The sequence below is a fragment of the Buteo buteo genome, chromosome 21, assembly GCF_964188355.1.
Source record: "Buteo buteo chromosome 21, bButBut1.hap1.1, whole genome shotgun sequence".
Classification (NCBI taxonomy): domain Eukaryota; kingdom Metazoa; phylum Chordata; class Aves; order Accipitriformes; family Accipitridae; genus Buteo; species Buteo buteo.
Window position 1 is genome coordinate 14,687,038 of NC_134191.1, and position 16,582 is coordinate 14,703,619.

The 16,582-nt window shown below is 55.9% G+C and overlaps 2 protein-coding genes across 2 annotated transcripts; one reads left to right on the plus strand and one right to left on the minus strand.

Moving 5' to 3' along the window:
- Positions 1–7,893: 7,893 nt before the first annotated feature.
- On the plus strand, positions 7,894–9,605 carry H1-10 (H1.10 linker histone). Its single transcript, XM_075052939.1, has one exon. The coding sequence runs from the start codon at positions 8,169–8,171 to the stop codon at positions 8,832–8,834; it is 666 nt and encodes a 221-aa protein (XP_074909040.1). The 5' UTR covers positions 7,894–8,168; the 3' UTR covers positions 8,835–9,605.
- A 3,626-nt stretch (positions 9,606–13,231) lies between these two features.
- On the minus strand, positions 13,232–15,696 carry LOC142042680 (histone H2A type 2-B). The gene is made up of 2 exons (XM_075052850.1): positions 15,646–15,696; positions 13,232–15,570 (listed from the first exon to the last, which is right to left on the minus strand). The coding sequence occupies exon 2, from the start codon at positions 15,493–15,495 to the stop codon at positions 15,115–15,117; it is 381 nt and encodes a 126-aa protein (XP_074908951.1). The 5' UTR covers positions 15,496–15,570; positions 15,646–15,696; the 3' UTR covers positions 13,232–15,114.
- Between the last annotated feature and the right edge of the window lie 886 nt (positions 15,697–16,582).

The window sequence follows — 16,582 nt, forward strand, 5'->3', positions numbered from 1 at the left end:
ATCGCACACACAGATATGGCTACCCTCATTTTATTTATATATTTACATCAAAACATTTCAATATGAATGTATAGATGTAGATATAGATATACACACTTACAAATATGTGTATGTCTATGTATTATCTCACCCCCATATATGGAGAGACAGGGATGATCATACACACTCAGACACATTTGAAATTATTTTATACTTATATGCTTATATTTGTATGTGTGCATGTGTGTTTTTTCTCTTTCTCTCTGTCTACACACACAGATACCGCCCCATATTTTATTTTTTTTATATTTATACACTTATGTATGGTTTATATCTATTTTTATACATATTATTTACATATATTTATATATTATTTCTATATTTCAGTGTTACATATATAAATGGGTCATATACATGCAGGTGCGTGTGTGTGTGTAGGTTAGCTATTTTTATATTTCTCTGAGAAAGGGTATGTAAACAGCGCTTTCTCTAATTATATATGTATACATGCATATATAAAGAGAATTATGTATGTGAACAATCTCTCTATAGGCATCTGTACAGGCATATCTGTAACAAGAGAGAGTATTGTGTGAGCACAGCTATCGCTTGCTCTCTACATATGTATATGCATAGAGAATATATATCAAGATATAAACATATATCTGTATATATTTATGACCCCAGAGAGCATACATGGGGGGAGGGGGGAGAGAGATAGAATGAAAGAAAATGTGTGTGCATGTGTTTGAAAAGCTCTCACTCTTTTTCTCAAGTATATAGACATATCTGAATACATACACACATGCATCAGGAGAGAATAATGTGTGTGAATGGCTCTTGCTCACTCTGTATATGTTTTTACATGAATAGCTTGCTAAGTATAGATGTATGTATTGGGGGGGCGGGTAGACAGTGTGTGTGAAAAGCCCTCTCCCTCTATATATGTTTATGTATGCACATATAGATGGAGATTAAGGGGGGGTGGGGTGTGAACAAGGCGCTCAAAGTATATATGCCTCTGTGTGTATATATATAAAGATAATTAAGTTTGTATGCATGTGAACAGTCTGTGTGTGTGTGTGTATATATATATGTATGCATATATATGTGATACACATAGCCTGAAAAGTATTGTGTGTGTGAGAAGAGTTCTCTGAACAGCTCTCAGTATATATGTAGGGAGGAGAGAGGGGAAAAGAGAGAGTGAGAGACCTGTTACCTCTCCCCCTGCCAATATCTAAGTATATATGTGTATATGTGTGTGTGTGTATAGCAAGAGAGAATTGTGTAATTGTGTGAGTGAACAGCTGTCTCTCTGTGTATATATATAAAATTATATGCATGTGTGTATATATGGGAAGAGAATTGTGAGTGATAACAGCTTTCTAAGTATATATCTATATATATATGTAGTGAGAAAAGTATGTGAGAACAGCAGTCTATATATAGAGCACATATATGTTTATATGCATATATATGTATACATATAGCAAGAGAGGAGTATTGTGTGTGAACAGCTCACTAAGTATATACATATGTATGCATACATATGGGGAGAGAATAGTGTGGTTTTGTGTAAATGGCATGTACACTAATTATATATGTATATATGGAGAGACAGTGCTATGTGTATGAACAAGCTGTGTATATATGTATCTATATATTCCTATATATAGCAAGAGAAAGTAGTGTGTGTGAGACTGGCACTTGCTCTCTCTACTTATGCATATACATACAGAGAGAGAATATATGCATATGCATACATTTATGCACCCCAGAGACGGGGGGGGGCGGAGCAGGTGGAAAGAGTGATGGAAAATGTGGTTGTGTGTATGAATCGCTCTTGCTCATTTGGTTATGTATATATGTCTAAAAATATAGATAGAGCAAGAGAGAGAATGTGTGTGAACAGCTCTCTGCATGTATGTGTCGGGGGGGGCAGAGAGAGTGCTGTGCATGCATTTGTGTGTGAACGGCCCTCTCTCCAAGTAGAGCTGTAGGTATGCAATTTCCTATAGAGGGGGTAATGTGTGGCTGTGTGTGAAAAGTGCATGCTCACTCGCTCTCTGTGTGTATATATATATGTGTGTGTGTGCATATTGAGAGATAGAAGTGTGTGTGTCTACCAGAGAGCAGAGCTCTCTTCCCCGATACCAGTGTGTATGTGTATATGCATATGTGTTTATGGACGTGTAGTAGGAGACGAGTGTTTGAACAGCTCTCTCCCCCTTTCTCTAGATAAGTATTTATGTGTTTGTATGTACATACAGGGACAGAGAACTCTGTGTGTGAACATCTCTCCCTCCCTGTATATATCCGTGCCCATGTGTATCTTGCTCAAGAGAGGTGTGTGTGTGAGAGAGAGAGAACAGGTCTGTCTTTCATTATGTACGTGTATATATGCATATTTTTTACACAGTGAGAGACTTAGGTGTGTGCTCATGTGGATGTCCGTGTGTATGTTCCCTGTTTAAAAGGGAAAAACGGAAGGCCTGGGTAACTACAGGCCAGTCAGTCTCACCTCTGTGCCCAGCAGGATCATGGAGCGGATCCTTATGGAAACCTATGCTAGGGCACATGGAGAATAAGGAGGTGACTGGTGCCAGCCAACATGGCTTCACCAAGGGCAAATTGTGCCTGACAAATTTGGTGGCCTTCTACGACAGGGTTACAGCATTGGTGGACAAGGGAAGAGCAACAGATATCATCTACCTGGATGTGTGCAAAGCATTTGACACTGTCCCGCATGACATCCTTGTCTCTAAATTGGAGACATGGATTTGACAGATGGACCACTTGGTGGATAAGGAACTGGCTGGATGGTCACACTAGAAGAGCTGTGGTCAACGGCTCGACGTCAGAGTGGAGACCAGTGATGAGTGGAGTTCCTCAGGGGTCGTTATTGGGACCGGTGCTGTTGAACATCTTTGTCAGCGACATGGACAGTGGGACTGAGCGCACCCTCAGCAAGATTGGCAACGACACCAGGCCGTGTGGTGTGGTCGATGCGCTGGAGGGAAGGGATGTCATCCAGAGGGACCTTGACAGACTTGAGAGGTGGGCCTGTGTGAACCTCATGAAGGTCAACAAGGCCAAGTGCAAGATCCTGCACGTGGGTCAGGGCAATCCCAAGCACAAATACAGGATGGGCGGAGAATGGATTGAGAGCAGCCCAGAGGAGAAGGACTCGGGGGTGCTGGCTGATGAGAAGCTCAACATGACCAGGCAATCTGTGTTTGCAGCCCAGAAAGCCAACCGTATCCTGGGCTGCATCAAAAGAAGCGTGACCAGCAGGATAAGGGAGGTGATTCTCCCTCTACTCCACTCTCATGAGACCCCACCTGGAGTGCTGCATCCAGCTCTGGGGCCCCCAGCATAAGAAGGACATGGACCTGTTGGAGCGAGTCCAGAAGAGGGCCATGAAGATGATCAGGGGGCTGGAGCACCTCCCCTGTGAAGACAGGCTGAGAGGGTTGGGGTTGTTCAGCCTGGAGAAGAGAAGGCTCTGGGAAGACCTTATAAAGGCCTTCCAGTCCCTATAGTGGCCTTCCAGTCCCTAAAGGGGGCCTACAAGAAAGGTGGAGAGGGACTTTTTACAAGGGCATGTAGTGATAGGACAAGGGTAATGGCTTTAAACTGAAAGAGGGTAGATTTAGATTAGATATAAGGAAGAAGTTCTTCACTGTGAGGGTGGTGAGGCACTGGAACAGGTTGCCCAGAGAGGTTGTGGCTGCCCCATCCCTGGCAGTGTTCAAGGCCAGGTTGGATGGGGCTTTGAGCAACCTGGTCTAGTGGAAGGTGTCCCTGCCCATGGCAGGGGGTTGGAACTAGATGATCTTTAAGGTCCCTTCCAACTCAAACCATCCTATGATTCACTCTATGATGCTATATAAGTATGTAGGCATATATGCCTAGAGATATGTATATTTATATATAACGAGAGAATTGTGCATGTGTGAACAGCTCACTCTCTCCCTAAGTACACATGTATGTATAAATATGTAGTGAGGGAATTGTGTGTTTGAGAACAGTGCGCTCTGTATATATAAACATATATACAGTATATATGCACATGTGGGTGAGTATATATGTATAGATGCATATGGGGAGGGGGGTGTTTTTGTGTGAGAACAGTGCGCTCTCTTTGTATATAGACGTGTGTGTGTGTGTGTATATATATATGAAGTGTATATAGCACAAGAGAATTTGTATGAACAGCTCTCTCCCTAAGTGTGTGTGTGTATATATATATGTATATACATGTAGTGAATTACGTGTGGGAACAGCTCTCCCCTCTGTATACACACATACGTGTGTGTGTGTGTGTGTGTGTATAGCAAGACAACAGTGTGGGAACAGCTCTCTCCTTAAGTCTGTATATGTAGTGAATTACATGTGTGAACAACTCTGTATATAGAGTATATATGCATATATGTATACATACAGCAAGAGAAAGGAGTATTGTGTGTGTGAGAACATCTCAGTATATAGATACATATGCACCATATATGGAGAGAGAACAGTGCGTGTTTGTGTAAGCAGTGCTCTAATTATATATGTATATATGCATATATAAAGAATTATGCATGAACAGTCTCTCTGTATATATATATGTAAGTATACATGTATATATGCATCTATATAGAAAGAGTATTGTGTGTGTGAGAAAAACTCTTGCTTGCTCTCTATGTATGTATATCCATACAGAGAGAAAATATATATACACACACATCTATATATGCATACATTTATGCACCCCAGAGATTATACATGTATATGGGGTGGGGAGAAAGAGAATGATAGAAAATGTGTGTGTTTAAAAGTAGCGAGAATAGCTCTCACTCTTTTTCTCAAGTATATATGAATATATATATTTATAGAGACAATAAGAGAATAACCTGTGACCAGCTCTCGCTCGCTCTGTGTATGTATGTATCTATGCATATAAGTATCTAGCGAGAGAGAATACTGTGTGTGTAGTTGTGCATAACAGCTAAGTATAGATGTATAAATGCAATTCTATATATCAAGGGGGGGTAGTGTGTGTGTTGTGAAATACCACACGCTCGCTCAGTGTGTGTGTGTGTATATGTGCATATAGAGAGAGGTTGAGAGAGAAGAGTGTGTGTGAGAAAGAACAGGTCTCTCGCCCCCATATAAGTATATATGCATACATATATGTGTGTGTGTGTAGTGAGACTATTGTTTGTGTGTTTGCACAGCATGCACTCACTCTCTCACACCCCCCAGTTCTATATATGCCTATATACATATATAGACATATATAGTGACAGAGAACCGTGTGTGCACCTTTCACTCTCTCTGTACATATGTATATATGTATATATATACCTAGATAGAAATGTGTGAGAAGTGTGTCTCTATATGTTTATAAATATGTATGCATATCTGCCTATATATGTGTGTATATATAGCAAGAGTAATTGTGTGAGAACAGCTCACTCCCAGTATACATGTATATATGCATATCCAGAGCATGTGAGAGAGGAGCATGTGTGTGTGAACAGCTCTCTTACATATGTATACAAGAGAGGTGTGTACGTGAACAAGACTTGCTCTCTGTGTCTATATAAGTATATATGCACATATAGGGAGAGAATGTGTGTGTGTGCTGGGGCTACTTTCTCCCAGTCTCTGTGTATCTCTCCCTCTCTGAGAAGCACACATACACACACAGAGCCTCCCCCCCATATATTTTATTCAAATATTTATATCCTCATATACTCATACATGTGTGTTCTGTTGCCTACCTCCTCTTTGGGGGGGAAGGGAGAGGAGCACCCACCCAGACACCCCGGGGGCTCTGCGCCTGCGGGGTTCACTCAGGGTGCGTGCCGCACGCGCTCACGGCCACGCAAATGTGCGCGAGAGCATTGCACTGCCCGGCCTCTCTCACACCCCCACCCACCCATGTATATTTGCTTTAAATATTTATAGGTTTATGTCAATATTTTAAAAATACATACCTATGTGTTTATAGGTATGCGTGCACTTACGTTTCTTTTAAATGTACATATAGCTATTACAATAAATAATATTACATATTTTATATATCTAATATACATGACACGCACACTCCCCCTACACAACCATAATATACAGCCAGCTTAGCTGGAAGTTTCCATTTGGTTACAGCATTAGATACACACACACGTTTGCACGTTCCCCACACGCACACGTATCTATCTATACATTACACATCCTAACCCCCCCTCCTTGCAGCTGGGGCGGTGGGTGCTGCGTTCCAGGGGTGGGCATGCAATGCTGCCCACCCCAGGGCCGAGGGGCTTCCGCTGGGGGGGTCCTGGGACCACGGCCCCCTCCCCGGTACACCCAGGCCCCCCTGCACCCATCCGGGCCGAAGCCCCCCTTCTGCCCCAGTGCCTCGCAGCTCCCAGAGGCCGGACACAACTCATCACAGGGGTGCCCGGCCACGGCTGCTATGTGGGGGGGGGGGGGCTGAACCCCCCTGTTATGGGGGTTGTGTCTCCCCTGGGGGGGGGCAGGGAGCGGGACAGGACACCCCGCTGCAGGACACGGCTGGGGGGGGGGGAATACACACGACCGGGCAGGATCTGGCCCCGGCAAGGGGAGCGCCCGGCGGGCGGCCCCCAGGGCCCCCCAGCACCGCGGGCAGCAGCGGCTCGTCCCCTCCGGCTGCGGCGGGGGGCCCGGGCGAGGGAAATGGCGGAAAGGAGCCGGGGGATGGGGCGAGGAGGAGGAGGAGGAGGAGGAGGAGGAGGAAGGGGAGGCGGCGGGGCTGTGCGGGCTCGGCGCGGCGTGCGTGGGCGGGGTGCGAGAGTGCGTGCGGGTGTGTACGTGTGCGTGTGCATGTGTGTGCGTGTGCAGGGGGGGTGTGCGTGTGCGGGGGGGGGGGGTGTGCACGCCTGTGCGTGTGCCCCGTGTCCCCGCACATGCCTGCGGGCCCCGGCGGCTGCCCCTCTGCCGGCTGCGGGGGGTGCCCCTGCGCACTCACAGCCCCCGATCCCCCCCTCCCCACGGCGGGGACACACGGATCCCACTCCCGGGTGCAAGGGGGGGGGAGAGGGGCTCCTCCAGGCCCGGCTCCGGGGCTTTGCAAGGGGGGGGCGTTGTGCACACCCGCCCCCCGGGAACCGCCCCCCCGGGAAGGCTCGTTCCCCCGGTGGGATTTTGGGGTGGGGGTGGGGTATTTGGGGGGGTTTATAGCACCGTTGCTGCTCCCCCCCCCCCAGCCGATGCAGAGCTGCGGCCTGCAGCGGGGCTAGGAGACACCCCCCCGCCGCGGCGTGCAGGGCCGGCAGCGATTCACACACACCCCCCCCCCGCACTGTGCCAAGCCGGGGGTCCCCCGACCGCCAGCCCACCTACACCCGCCGCGCTGCCCGCACCCTCCGCTGCGGGGCGGTGCCCACCGGGGGGGGGGGGGGGGGGGGCGGCGCGGCACCGGACACGCAGGGCTCCCCCCCCCCTCGGAGGCCCCGTCCGGGTGGCCGCGGGGCTGGGGGCCGGTGGGGGGGCCGGCCCCCGTCGCCGGGGCGGGGACCCCCGGCCTCGGCGCGGCGTCTCCGCGCTGCTGCCGGCGGCCGCGGGAGGGCGTCGCCTGTGTTAGTTCCCTCCGGAGAACCCGGGGCCAGCGCCGCCGCCGCCGCCCCCCGCCGCCCGCCGCCTCCCCCCCCCCGCGGCGGCCCCTCTTGGGCACCGGGCGGCGGCGACAGCGACGCGCGGGGGGGCCGCCGCGGGGCCCCAGCCGCCGCCGCGCCGGGCGCCCCCCTCCTCGCTCCCGCCGCCGCGCCGGGCGCGCCCCCGAAATCGCGGCGGGGGGCGGCGGGCGGCGCGCGGCGGGGGGCGGGGGGGCGGCGGCGGGCTGGGGGGCGGCGGGGCGCGGGGCGCCGGGCGGGCGGGGCGGCGCGGGGGGGCCCGGCGGCGGCGCGGGAGCCCCGCGAAAGGGCCCCAAGAAGCACAAGTTGGAGCTGGCGGCGGACCAGGCTGTTGTTGTTCTCAACGTGGTCCGCCCCGCGCCCATATAAAGGGCGGCGGCGGCGCCCGCCCCACCAGAGCGCGGCGGCGGCGGCGCGGAGCCGAGCGGAGACAGAGAGCAGCGCGCCGCGCCGGGCCTCCGCCACGCCGCGGCTCCCCCTGCCCGCCCCCGCCTCCGTCCTGCGGCCCGCGCCCCCCGCGGCACCATGTCGGTGGAGCTGGAAGAAGCCGATCTGCCCCTGACCGAGGCGGAGGAGGTGCCGCTCGCCCCGGAGAAGAAAGCGGCCGCCAAGAAGGCGAAAGGCGGCGGCGGCGGCGGCTCCTCGCTGTCGCCGTCGAAGAAGAAGAAGAACAACAAGAAGAAGAACCAGCCGGGCAAATACAGCCAGCTGGTGGTGGAGACGATCCGCAAGCTGGGCGAGCGCAATGGCTCCTCGCTGGCCAAGATCTACAACGAGGCCAAGAAGGTGGCCTGGTTCGACCAGCAGAACGGCAGGACCTACTTGAAGTACTCTATCAAGGCGCTGGTGCAGAACGACACGCTGCTCCAGGTCAAGGGCACCGGCGCCAACGGCTCCTTCAAGCTCAACAGGAAGAAGCTGGAAGGCGGCGGCGACGGGGGCGCGGGCAGCAGCGCCCACAAGTCCCACAAGAAGGCGACGGCCTCCACGTCCCGGCGGGCGGAGAAGAAGCCGGCGACCAAGAGCAAGAAGCCCGAGAAGAAATCCCACAAGAAGGGAGCCGGCGGCGCGGCGGCGAAGAAGGACAAGGGCAAAGCCAAGAAGGCCACCAAGAAGGGAGCCGCGTCCCCCGGGGGCAAGAAGGTGAAGAAGTCCGCAAAGCCCAAGGCACTCAAGAGCAGGAAGGCATGAGAGCGGGGCGCAGGGAGCCCCCCGCCGCCCCCCCCCCCCCCGGACTGAGAGCCCCGCGGCACAGACTGCTCTGAGGACGGACCCCAGGGGACCCGCTTTGTCTTTGTGTTGCTGACTCGGCTCCGCAGCCGCCGCCGTGCGCGGTGAGCGGGGCTGCGGCTGCCCCAGCCCCCCTTCCCCTTCTCCGACGCCTTATTTTTTCCATCCCTCCCCCCTTTTCTCCCCCCCCCCCGTCCCCCCCCCTACGCGGCTTCTCCCCGATCGCGCCCTTTTGTTTTCGGCCGTGCCCCTCCCCGCGTGTAGACGGTTCCCGACCCCTTCCCCCCCCGTTTCCCCGGTGCTTTACAGGGTTTTTTCCCGCCCGGTTTCCATAGCAGCCATTTTGCGGCGGCGCCCCCGCTGCCCCCCGCGCCACGTGGGCCGGCTCCCGCCGCCCGGGCCCGCTCCGCGCCCCCGCCCCGCCCCTCCCGCCGGGCGCACCGTGCCTGCTCGCAGCGATTTCGAAAAGCCACGGCGCCCCCTATTGGCTCCCGGCCCCCCCGGCGCCATGGCAACGGGCCCGTTGGGCGCCAATTGGCTACCGCGGCGTCGGGGCGCTCGTTAGGGCGGTGCTCGCGGGCGGCCGCCCGCCCCCTGGCGGGACAGCCTGGGGGTGGTGGTGGGGGGAGCTTCGGGCCGCCGGTTCAGGTCGCATCTTCAATGGCCTTTAATTTTTTTTTTTTTTAATCGGTTTTGGGTTGGTTTCGGTTATTTTGGGGGGAGGGGAGGGTGGGTTTTTTTGTTTCCGTGGTTTTTTTTTTTTTTTTTCTTTTCATTTATCGTCGTTTCCAATAAATTGTTAAAAAATGTCGAGCTGTCGTGTGCTCCCTGCAGGCACCGGGGGAGCGGGTGGGGAGGGCCGGGGGCGAGGCGGGAGGGCCCGGCCGTGCTGCGTTGGTCCCCGCGGAGGGAAGGGCGGGGGGGAGGGGGGAAGCCCCGCTGCCCGTCCAGATGTTGATGCACCAGAGCGGGCCCAGGGGGGCTGCGGCACAGCTCCCGCCTGCGCGCCCTGCCTCCCCCCGGGGAAGGGGGGGGACCTGCACCGCGCCTAGTGGGAAGGGCAGGGGGAGAGGAGTGAGGATTCCCCTGCCACAGAGGCTGGGGAGGAGAGCAGTCCCTGCGCGGCTGCAGTCGGCTGAGCTCCCTGCACAATGCGGGGGGGGGGGGGGACACGACACACACGGAATGCCGGCTGCAGTGAAGGGGTACCCATGGGGGGGGTACCCTGCAGAACAGACACCCCCCCACACCCCAGTCAGCATCCGGCTTCCCACACTGCCCGGGTTGGGGGGGGGGTATCTCCCAGGGTACACCCCCACCTCCATCCCTTTCTTCGAGCCCCAGCTGTGGGGAGCTTTTCCCGCAGGAGCTGGGGTTCCTGCTGAGCACACGCCTGCGGGCACAAGTGACAGCACCAGGAAGGCACTGGGAGCGGAGGCCCATCGCACACCCCGCAGAGCCACCCCTCGCCTCCATGGCTGTGCCTATTTATAGCTCACACCAGCGAGGTTGCATAAAGCCCTGCCAGGGATCTGGGCCATCTTGTTCTGCCTCGCTGCAGGAGCACAGGGCTCCACGCTCATCACCCACTGCACACCACAGACCCTCCGCTTCTACCGGGGTTGCAGAAGGGGAAAGGACCCCCCCCCAGTTGCTCTCCACAGGGAGGGCAGGAGGAGGTGTTGCAGCAACACTGTACCTCACAGGTCAGCTGCGGTTAAGCCCACAGCAGCGCTGCCCTTGGGCCAGTCTGGCTGTCACCCAAGCCATCAGTAACAGCCTCAGCCCAGGGTCCTGCTCAGCAGCGAGGGAGGAGAACAACAAGCAGGAGCATCACACCGGACCTGCTGCCAGCCCCTCCGAGGTGCCATGAGCACCAGAGCATCCGTGCCCCAGGGAGCACAGCACAGATCAGCCCAGCACACAAGGTCCCCATGAGGAGGGGACAGAGGGACAGAAGCCAGGGGGGTGCCTGGGGACAGCCACAACCCCAGGTGACAGCAGGGCCCTTCAGCACTCCCGGGAAAGGAGCTGCCCCCTTCCTCCAGGGCCCAGTCCCTGTGCAGCTCCTTTATCGCTGTGCCCCTGGGAGCACAAGCAGGGAGAAGGGAAACAAGTTTTACTCCCTGAAGAAAGGTCCATCAGGCAAATTCAGCAAGAAAGTCCAGCTGTGCTTCTGGAAGAGACCAGCACTGTTCTGCTTCTGGGAGGCTGCAGGCTCTCTCTGGGTTTATACTTGGGACAGGCAGCTGCCAGGTCAGGCCAGCCATCATCCCACTGCCCATGCAAGTCCCACACCAAGCTTGAGTACCTGCCAGCAACCTCAGGTACTGGGAGAGAGCTGCTGCATTCCAGCACCGACCTGCAGTTGTCTCCTTAGTCAATAGATGACACTGCAGGTTTTGAAGGGTTGGAGGGGATGCCACCACCGAGGTCTGGCTGGTCTCACAGGCAGCAGCAGCGTTACACTTCAGGCTGGAGCACACCCGGCTGCAGGCAGAGGGGTCTCCCCACTCCCCAGGAGACGTGGTCAGACCAACCGCGTCTCAGCAAGGGCACAGCTCTGCCCTCGGCATCGATGTGCAAGGCAAACTGCTCGACTGATAAAGAACATTACCTCAAAGGTAAACCACCGGTGGCATTCCTGTAGGCAGGTACTGGGCAGGTGAAGGCAGAGGGAAGGCTGCGAGCCTCCGTCAGGGTGACAGAGCGTGCAGGTCCAGCTGGAGCCCTCACCTCTCGGTCAGAGGGGCTGGCAGCATCTTACTTCACAGGTTGACTGGCAGGAGCTGTGACACCAGAGCATCCCCGAGTGAGCTCCCATGGGTGCTGCCAGCTGTGAGGGCCAGGCTCTGGAGAGAAACCCAAGGACTTCCAAGGGCCAGTGACTCCAGTCTCACCCCCCAAACACAGCCAGTCCCAGAGCTGAGGTACACAGCTGATGGAGACTCTGCTGCACATGGCAAGATGCACAGCAGCCTCCTACAGCAGACAGCTTCAGTTCCAGGTCCATTCTTACCTTGCCCAAGATAACTCATCCAAGAGGAGGTAGGGGAAGTGCCCTGCAGCCTCCCTGCCCTCTCTTCAAGGGAATCAGGCTAACAGGCACCCTTTCAGGCTTGCGTGACCTCTGGGAAGGCTCTGCTCAGCCAAGTCCTTCACATTTTATGAGCTCAACTGCTCTGATGCTATGAAGCATTCAGAAGAGCCAGGACTAGCAACACTGCTCCAAAAAGCTGCAAGACCCATCTCTGGAGCTGCAGGATTGAAGGTGACAAAGTCCATTCCAGCTTTCTAATAAAGACCATGACTTCCACTCTGTTGGTCATGACAATGTTCAGATGTTAAGTTTCAGAGGTGATAAAGGCCAAGCACTTTAGCAACGCTTGGCGAGACAGACAGGATTTCCTTTGGTCCGCTTTGCAACAGCCCAGCCTTCCCAGCCAGCAGAGGAAGTTCAGAACCCAGCTGGAGCTCTGTGCCAAGGGCACCACATGTGCCACCAGCTCCTAGTTATAGCTGCAGCCATCACCCCACCAGCCTGGGCAGAGCCACACAGCAGCTCAGGTGGTTACAGAGCTACTCAGCCCCACATGAGTTTGGACAGCAGGTCTGGTAGGGCAGAAGGCGGCATACTGCCCTATAGAGACCAGCCCAGCAGCTCCAGTCCTGACCTACACCTTCCACAGCCCAGCACAGACCTTGCCAGCACCCAACCCTGACTGCACTGGAAGTAGTCTAAGCTTCCCACAACCCTTCCTCCCACAAACCCAAGCAGAGAGCAACTCTGGCTTGCACACCAAATACCAGGACAGCAAACCAGATGTCCAACAAAGGGAGAAGGTTTCAGAGTAAGAAATAGCCCTGCATCTCCAGGCCTCCTCCCTCTGCCTCAGGATCAACTTTTCCCATCTGAACTCCAGAAGCCCATCTCTGCCTACCTGCTTGCAAGGTCACCTAGAGGGTCCTGGGCCAGCCCATTGGGTAGGGAAAGCACCTCCAGCACTTGGGGAAGGTCCTGGGTCCAGCCTCACTCCTCCTCTGCTGCTCCCAGCCCAGGGGCAGCTCAGTCTTCCTGGCGCTGGTGATGGAGCAACTGGGCGATGTGGCATTCCCATGGTGGGGAGAAATGCTGGAGAAGGGTTGTATATGCTCCCAGGGACAGGTAAAAGACTATTTGTCTGAGTGAAGGGCAAGCAGGACCACTGCCAGGCTAGACCTGGTGTTTTACTAGTCCTGCCCTGCTTGGAGAAAACCAAGCCCAGACACCAAGCTGCCACCAGAGAGCCTCCTCCTGCATACTGCTGCCAGATTCAGCAGGTTTGGTGAGGTGACAAGACACAGCACATTCAACAGCATTCAACAGGGAACCAGTTTAATCACATATTGGGTTTGCACCGTTCTTTTCAGTATCACAAGTTCTGTATTTTTCTAAGAAATACAAAGCACTCTTGGGTTGTACAGAACGCTGGTCCTGGAGAAAACAAGAGGGAGAGAACAAGACACTCGGATACAGACACGTCAACCACTGCACTGGGCAGCAGAAAGGAAACCCCTCGTCCCCACGTCACCAACGGTAACAGTCACTTTACAGGAAGAAGAGAGATCCCAGAGGGTCTGTGCCACAGCAGCAGGGCTGTGCCCTGCTGCCCCCCACCCACCCGAGGTCAGGGTACCCCAGCATAGCCGCAGGACACATCTGCACCCCCATTAGCACAACACTAATGAATACACTGCTTCCACATTCCACAACAGAGTGAAAAACCCCTTAATAAAACCAGTTCACAGGCATCCAGGTTCATCTACTCTAGATAATAAACTCAGAGCCAGGGTAAGTTACTTTATCCACAAGATTAACAGCTGATTCAATAGGTTGAACACATGCTACTTACAGCACATAAATAGAAGTTGCTCTTTTTTTTTTTTTTAACTTAAAAAACACATTATGAAGGTCTATGGTCCGATTGCCTAGACACTGCCGCATGCACACGACTATCACAGCCTCCACAGAAGCGGGCTGCTCTGGGCAGCGAGGAAAGCTGTCTCTGCATCAGCTATTCCAGGTGTCATGGGACAGCTAGCCTGCCCCCATGCTCGCACATTATCCACAGCCATTAAATAAATACAGTACTAGCTAAAAGTGGGTTTTAATACAAACTCTAGGGTTGTTTTTAAAAAGAAATATTAATCCATAGAGGGTTACAGTTAACAGATATCATCATCACTTTATTTCTCAGAACCAGAAATAGTGTTGAACAAACAAACAACAACAAAAAAAGACACAGCTTGTCATTTCCAGAAGTGCAACCAGGGTACAGGGTAGCTCTCAGTGGGACGAAGGGCTTCTGCAGCCGGGAGAGGAGGGGAGCCACGGCAGAAGATGGCAGCTCCCGCTCCCGGCGGGCGCCTGACCTTGCGACGCTCTCTGAGGGGATTTGTCACAGCAGCTTCCACCCCACCCCACTAGCTGGACCCACAGCATGTGGGACCACCAAGTCCTCCAGCACCCACCGAGACAGGGAGCTGCAGGAAGGTGACTTTGCAGGGAGGTACCCCAAAATAAGAGACCTTAAAATAAATAGGACCAGAGCTTCTTTACAGTAGGCAATGCGCTAGCTTTACCATGAACAAAACTAAGACTAACAGTCACTTCTTGCCAGCGGAGAAACTTTTCCTCCTTTTCACATTTTCCAGCCCCCTGCCCTCCTCACTGCAGTGCGGCCTGGATGGCATTGCTGGGGATGGGGGGGAGGGAGGGGGGCGCACAGCAGCAGTGAGTCCCATCCTCTCACCAGGGTGAGCAGGGCCAGCTGGGGGGGGCCCTGCACAGCCCCCAGGGCTGGCAGAGGGGAGAGGCAGCCAGGGTTGCCTGTGTCCATCCCCCCGCCAGCCAAAACAATCCTTAGCAGCTACCAGCAGCTCTGCACCATGACCCAACTATACGGTTCCGGATGCCACCACTGCCAACAGCCATGATCCAGCTGCCTCCTCCAAGAACACTTCTTCCAGAGGGAAGAGGGGCAGGGTAGGGGCACAAGTAGGGCCTGACCTCACCCATGCTCCCCCAGCACCCCACTGCAGCCCAGGCTGGGGGGCTAGTGGAGGGCTGGCAGGATGCTGTCAGGGCTCACCACCCAGCCCGGGCTGGGGGGCAGGAAAGGAAACCCCAGCCCCATTGGGACGGGAGGTGGGGCAGCGGTGAGAAGGGGGCCGGGGAGGGGCGGGGGGGGGCGGGCAGCGCTCACTTCTTGGAGCTCTGCGTCTTCTTGGGCAGCAGCACGGCCTGGATGTTGGGCAGGACGCCGCCCTGGGCGATGGTCACGCCGCCCAGCAGCTTGTTGAGCTCCTCGTCGTTGCGGATGGCGAGCTGCAGGTGCCGCGGGATGATGCGCGTCTTCTTGTTGTCACGGGCCGCGTTGCCCGCCAGCTCCAGGATCTCGGCCGAGAGGTACTCCAGCACGGCCGCCAGGTACACCGGCGCCCCGGCGCCCACCCGCTCCGCGTAGTTACCCTTCCGCAGCAGCCGGTGCACCCGGCCCACGGGGAACTGCAGCCCGGCCCGCGACGAGCGCGACTTGGCCTTGGCCCGCGCCTTGCCACCGGACTTGCCCCGGCCCGACATGGCCGGCAGGCAGCGGCCCCTCGCCGCCGCCGCCGCCGCCTCCCAAGAAGCGCCCCGCACAGACGGTCCCGGCGCCTGCAGGGAGATAAACGCCGTTACACCGCGCCGCCGGGCCAGGTCCCCGCCCGCCGCTGCCGCGCACGCCCTTACCCGCAGCCGCCGCCGCTCCGCCCTGCGCGCCGCCCGCCGCCGCACTGCCAGCGCCGCCGCCGCCGCGCCGCGGATATCCCTGCCCGCCCCGCCGCCCGCCTCTCCCCATTGGTTACCGCCGCGGCCGGCGCGGCGCTGATTGGTCGCCGCCTCGATCCCTGATTTGCATAGGGCTCGCAGCGCCCCGGCTCTGCCGTGGGGCCGGCGCCGAGGGCAGCGCCCGGCGGGGAGCGACCCGGCTCTGCCCCTTGCTCCGGGGAGGAGTAGGGGGGGTCCCGGCTCCCAAACGGCCAAACCCGGCGGCAACCAGCGCTCCCCCACACCCCGGTAGCTCCTTCCAGGCTGCGCCGGGCCCGAAGGGTTTGGCCGGAGCTCCTGTGGGTGTCCCGGCAGCGCTGCTTCTCACCGGCTGCCCCTTTTTGCCTTGTCCAAAGTCATAGCCCCCTCCCCGGGCAGCGGGATGCCTCTCCTGGGAGGATGCCAGGGCCTGCGGGCGGGGGGGATGCTCGGGGGGGGAAACCCCCCTATGGGTTCCCCCCCTCCGGGGCGATCCCCCCCTCCCGCAGCGAGCGCTGCCCTCCCTTGCCGGAGTATCGTGCACCGAAGGGGAAAGTTGCTCCCAAGCCAGCTTTTGGAGCCAGGTCATGCCGGGTTGGGCGCAGTTATCTCCTTGCCACGTAGGAGCAACCGCTGCAAACGGCCTTGGGCGAGCAGCCAGGCTCCTGTTTAAAGGTGGTGTAGTTCAGCAATAACACCTCCTCATTAAACCCTCAGCGTAGGGTTTTTTTCCAGTGCTGCTGCTGCTGGTGCTCACAGCCTGGAGGGAGATAATCTCTAACCTGTGTCTTTGCATCGCCCCTGCCTTCCCAAGGGAAGGATTATGTTCCCCAGAGCAGGGAAAGGTGAGCATCCCCCACTCGTGCTCAGCATCTTCACT